Source organism: Alligator sinensis, unplaced genomic scaffold (assembly GCF_000455745.1).
Source record: "Alligator sinensis unplaced genomic scaffold, ASM45574v1 scaffold1172_1, whole genome shotgun sequence".
In the NCBI taxonomy this organism is placed as follows: Eukaryota; Metazoa; Chordata; order Crocodylia; family Alligatoridae; genus Alligator; species Alligator sinensis.
The window spans coordinates 186126-192017 of NW_005843151.1; the positions used below are offsets into that span (position 1 = coordinate 186126).

At 40.1% G+C, this 5892-nt stretch overlaps 1 protein-coding gene across 1 annotated transcript in view; it reads left to right on the forward strand.

The window, feature by feature from the left end:
- Positions 1 to 351: 351 nt before the first annotated feature.
- The window catches only part of TBPL1 (TATA-box binding protein like 1), a 9028-nt gene continuing 3487 nt past the window's right edge, over positions 352 to 5892 (forward strand). Inside the window, exons 1-3 of the mRNA XM_006037635.3 lie at positions 352 to 537; positions 1613 to 1695; positions 3688 to 3751. Coding sequence (XP_006037697.1) covers positions 403 to 537; positions 1613 to 1695; positions 3688 to 3751 — 282 coding nt within the window. The 5' untranslated portion in view covers positions 352 to 402. The remainder of the gene's footprint in view (positions 538 to 1612; positions 1696 to 3687; positions 3752 to 5892) is intronic.

The window sequence follows — 5892 nt, forward strand, 5'->3', positions numbered from 1 at the left end:
AGTCCTTTCATGTCTGTTGAGCATTGTAACTGTAAACTTCTCTCATGTGCTACTTAATCAGAGCAATCCAGAGAGTCCTTTGTATAGAAGTCCCAATTAATCTCTGCTTGTTAATTAAGCCCCAAAGTGTATTTCTGATGAGTTGGTTTAACTGTACTGAAATGTCAGTTTAAATAAGTAAGGTATCCTGTCTTCTGGTGTCTAGGATACAGACACTTTGCAGTTAAATCCAATTTATTCCGCAGTTCTTTTTCCAAGGTTGCCCTATTTAAGTTGAAATTAAGTTACATGGTAGGATGTTCCTAGACAACTGTATGATAGCATGTTTAATTATATTGTTCTCTTTCCCAGGATGTGATCTTCATGGTGTGCTGGTGGGGATCTGAGTTTTAATCTACCCCAATGGATGCAGACAGTGATGTTGCATTGGACATTTTAATCACAAATGTAGTGTGTGTTTTTAGAACAAGATGCCATTTAAACTTGAGGAAGATTGCATTAGAGGGTGCAAATGTGATATACAAGCGTGATGTTGGGGTAAGAGATTTTAAGATCCCTTAAGTGCTTAAATTTTACAAATGTTTATTGAATTAAAATTCTCTTATTTGTGTCAATCTCAATACATCGGGTGTAGTTGATATAGTGAATTCTATAATCAGTGCACCAGAACTGGAATGTGTCTGAATTTTCTTTACAATTTCTTTCCTGTTCCTGTTTAGACGTGCTGGCCTTGATTAGCTTTTATCTATTCTAAGAATGGGGGGGGGTGGAGTGGGAAGAGATGCTGTCAATAGCGCCAAAGCACTGCAACAGAGGCTGTGAAATTTAAATCTGTGCAGTTCTGGGGACCTAACATGAGAGTACACTTAAAAGGTTTCCATCCTATCTAGTCTGTCTTGCTGTCAATGAAGAATTACTTGGGTGGGCCACAAAAACATTCTGACAGACCAAAGATTGATTATTGCTATAGCACAATATTGAGTGTACATGTAGCTGTGCAGCTGTAGAGCAAGATAGCAGGCATTACCTTGAGGAATAGAATTCATTATATTCAGAAAGCTTCTGCCTGTTGTTGAGGAGAACAGCTTACAAGGAAGCAGTTTTCTTGATGTTATTCCTGCCATGGTCATAAACAAAAGCAGCACTGGAGAAGTGGCCAGGTGTAATGGCCAGTGATGAAATGCTGGACAAAAGTAGTCCTTCAGTTGGGATTAAGAATATAGGCTACTAGGTATAAGAGGAGGCATGAAAGAATGACCAAATGTATAAGATGTGGAGAAGTCAAATATTCTGGACAAGCCCTGTTCGGTCTTCCGAATAGATAGGACCTTGCTGGAAACAGTCAGCAGTGAGAGAGCCAGAGTAAGGGGAAATGAAAACTTTGGTTTTGATTTTAGTAACTTCTGTCTATTTAAGGCTACTGGCCTACCACCATATGATCATTAGCTAGTTGGCTATGATTCTTCAGGTTTATTTGGCTCCTTTCAAGACTTGATTTTGAATTCTTTCTTCTGAAAGGAAGGCTTATCAGGGCAAAGGTGGTATAGAGGAAGTATATTAGACTTGTTCTTTCTGTTATGAAATTAAACAATCTTTTTTTTTCTCCTTCTAGAAAGTATTAATGAAACTTAGGAAACCTAGGATTACAGCCACAATTTGGTCCTCAGGAAAAGTTATTTGCACAGGAGCCACCAGGTAAGTTTTGTCAAGGTCTAGATCTTTTTTCAGGAGAAGGTAGTCATTCCTAGATTACATTTTTGGGACCTTCTAAAGTGCTACTTCATTAGGTCAGCTTTACGTGCTAAAGCGTGATTAGCATCTCCCTTTATAAGACTTTGTTTTCTGTTGCTTGCAGTTTTTCCAAGCTTTGTTTGACCAGTTGGTTGGAAATCTTTCATATTAACTCACTGCCCAAGGAATATTTGGAAATTGCAGCCAAAACAGTTCATCCCTTTTGCAGGAGACTGCTAGAGAAAATAAGTTGTTTTAACCACATTAACTTCTGGCAGTCTTTTATTTGAGAAGCTTGCATGTGCCGTGCTTCACAACAGGGACTCCCAAGTTTGAGAGGGAGCTGGCCTTGGTACCAGTTAAATGCCTTTTCCTAATCTTCAAAAATCCACCCAAATCGGGCTTTTGACATGGTGGATTTTTCAGTTCACACATTTGTTAGACACTTGGATTTTAATATCTAAATTCCCAGAACCATCCCTAACCATGTTTGAGTCTGGGGCTGAGTAGGATACTTTCCATAACTTCAGTTCTTGGACATGTTGGGCATGAGTCCCAGCATTTAAATCCAGACAACCTTGTTTCTCCTGTGCACATAATAAGTCCTGTACTAACCTGAGCAGAATGGAAGAGGGAAATATCACATAAAAATGAGCTTGGACTAAAATTGACAGGGGGAAGGAATTCAGATTTGGTAAAGACTAAAGCTTGGTAAGGAAGGAAACAGACAAAACCTTAAGAGTAAAGTTTGGTATTTGTTTGAAGATCCAGAGTATGGAAGAGACAAGGTTAGGTTGATGTGGGGAGGACTATAAGGTTCAAGCTTTATAGTTATAACACAGAAGGATTTGACCACTAGAACACACTTTTTAGTATCTGAAAATTTGGGAATTTTGCCATTCCCTAGTGACATGCGTAGAAAAAAATGCTCTCTAGTGCTGATTCACAGAGGCAAAGAAACCAAGTACTGAGTCCAAAATTTAAAGTTTCCTGTGGGCTCATAGCTGTGGCCTCTTAATGCAGATCCATTAAGACAGTCTTTAATTATAGAAACACATTCTACTTGTTTGTACAGAACCCTTGCCTTAAATCAGTTTACAGAAGAGACCTGCACTAGGGACATGGGTTATATATGGGCTGAGATTTTCTATAGGACTTCTGCCTCATTTCGAGAGAATTAGAAGATGCATAGTGAATAAAGTACAGAACTGCAAGAAGGGCAGATGATGGTTAAAGCTGATGAAAGTTGCCTTTGAAAATTGGAATCTATCCCATTTCTTGCAGAGTTCCTTTGTCAGAGTGATCAGATCACATTAACTAGACTTTTCAAAAGTGGTCACTACCTCCATGTTCCTTATTGTGGCCAACTGTAGACCTTGACATTGATATGCAGAAAGGTGACCAGACATAGCGGCAGCTTAAGTCATGGGAACAGTGATATGTAGAATTAAGAGCACTGAAAGAGAGTCAGATTATATGGAGTCCCAACTTGGACATCCAGAAATATTTGTCACTCTTGAACTTGATGTCCCTTGCCTTGGTACTCTATCTGCAATAATAGATATGCCACCATTCAAGTCACATTTTGAGAGGACTTAATAATTGTTTCATAAATCTTAACTGAGCATTAAGAAAAAAACTCAGAATGATCTGTGAATACTGTACATTAAAAAGATATGGGGCCATGTCCTTAACAGTTAGAATGCAATGCACTATTGGATAGCTGTTCATCAAGTGAGCACCATTTATACTGTGCATTGAGGCAGTCTGTGTGGTGACAGTGTGTATGATCTTGTAATTAAGATTGTATCATACTAAGGCATAATTAAGGCTTTAATTCTGACATTTGCTAACTAGAGTGTTTGAAAAAAAATAGCAAGATCAGCGTGGGACATATGCATTTCTAATCTTGCTACTGCAACATAATAAAGTTAGTATTTTCTCTTTCCTTTATAGTGAAGAAGAAGCTAAATTTGGTGCCAGACGATTAGCCCGTAGTCTGCAGAAACTAGGTTTTCAGGTAATAATTATAACAAGAGTAGGATTCTTTGGCCTTTCAGAAAGAATGAGAAAGATTGCTGCCTGGATCAGCAGAAGTGGTGATGTGACTGGAGGCCTTGCTGGAGCAATGATCAATATATATACTGCTCACACAAAGGCTTTGCTATAGCATGGGCTGAAGTAGGCCTCATCAGTGAACCTGACTGATGCATAAACTCCTTATATAAGCAAACTTAGCATGTGGGCCAGATGGGCATTCTTGCCAGAAGATGGGATTGGGAGATGACTACAGGGTATAGAATAGTCCATTACCAAGATGATGAGGCTGGAACAGGAACACTGAGGTCAAGATGTGGGATAAGCCCATGGTACAGGACAGCTTAAGACATTCAAAGTACTGGTAGAGTGTAATATGTAATTTGTTTTGATCCCTGGGAACTTGATATTGGTCTGGGGAGCCTACATGGTATGTGCCAATACTTTGTCATGGGCATGCATGTGTTAACACTTTGTCTGTCAGGTCACAAATCTGGCCAAACCTTTGGCACTGAACCGAGCCTGTGGTCAGTTCTTTAAGATGATAAGATTGGTGTTAGGATCTCCTGGCTGTGATTTTTTTGCCAGCACTGTAGTCCCTGAGACTTCAATACTGACAACACAACCGTAACACCTAACAAGCATAGCAACGATGACAGTGACCACCAGCATCTTCCCAAATGTCAATGTGTAGTACCAGAAGTTATATTTGGTCCACATCTAAGACCACTTTTTGTGTGTGTGTGTGTGTGTGTGTGTGTGTACATGTACTTACTTGAGACTCACTTTGCAGACTAAAAGAATGTTTTACCAGCCAAAGAGCAGGATTTTACAAGGGTTGGTAAATTAGCCTCTTGTAATCACCCTCCTCTCATGTGGGAGAAAAAAAGTTTTGACTTGGTATATTACTGCAAATTCCATTTTTAGAATGTTCTGAATAACATAAAGGTTGTTGTCATAGGAACAGACACTTGCATTTTTTCAGTAAATCTAGTTTTAGAATATGAGGATGAACATAGTTTCAAATCAGGTTTTGAATATGTTAAAAGTTAAACTGAAGCAAATGGCAGTAGTCTTGTTAAGCAGTACATTGGGACAAAGATTCACTTCTAAGCTAATGAATATCATGGTTAACTCTACCTTGCCTGAGCCTGAGATAGATAGCCCATTATACAACCCGCTTACAACTGCCTGACAAAATCTTTCAACTTGGTGTTTGTTCCTTGATCCTAGTGAAGTTCGCTGGTAGCCAGTTCATAGACCCACTAGGGAGTCTAAAGAAGGAATGGTTTCATTTGATGATTGCTCAGCCTGCATAACAGCCACCAAACTTTACATGTACAATAAGCCCACAATGGCTCTTACCAATCTGAGTGGATTTAAAACAAGACAAAACAAACATCCATCTAACACCAGACTACATGAGACCTGAAAGATCTGAGCTGGACTTCAAAACTGTGGATAGAATTGATGTATTTGTAACAGCAAAGACTGGATTAGAACATGAAGCTACTCAGCAAGAATAGCACCAGTATTTTAATAAAGAGAAACATAAGTGCAGAACATGTCAGTGTGACGAAATCATCAGCAAAGCTAACCTCACTTTATCACGCATCAGCAGATGCATGACAGATAGAACCAAGGAGGTGATACTTCACCTCTATGCAGCATTGGTCAAACCGCAGTTGGAATACTGTGTCCAGTTTTGGGCACTGTACTTTCAGAAGGATGTGGATAACTTTGAGAGGGTCCAGAGGAGGGCCACTCATATGGTTAAGGGTTTACAGGCCAAGCCCTATGAGGAGAGACTAAGGGACCTGGACCTCTTCAGCTTCTGCAAGAGTAGGCTGAGAGGTGATCTTGTGGCTGCCTACAAATTCGTAAGGGGAGCACAGCAAGATATTGGAGATGCTCTGTTCACCAGGGTGCCTCTTGGGGTAACAAGGAGCAGTGGTCACAAACTGACAGCAGATTTAGGCTAGACATCAGGAAGAACTTCTTCATGGTAAGGGTGGCCAAAATTTGGAATGGGCTCCCAAGGGGGTGGTGCGCTCCCCTACCGTGGAGGTCTTTAAGAGAAGGCTGAATAAGGTCCTGGCTGGGGTCATGTGACCCCAGCACTCT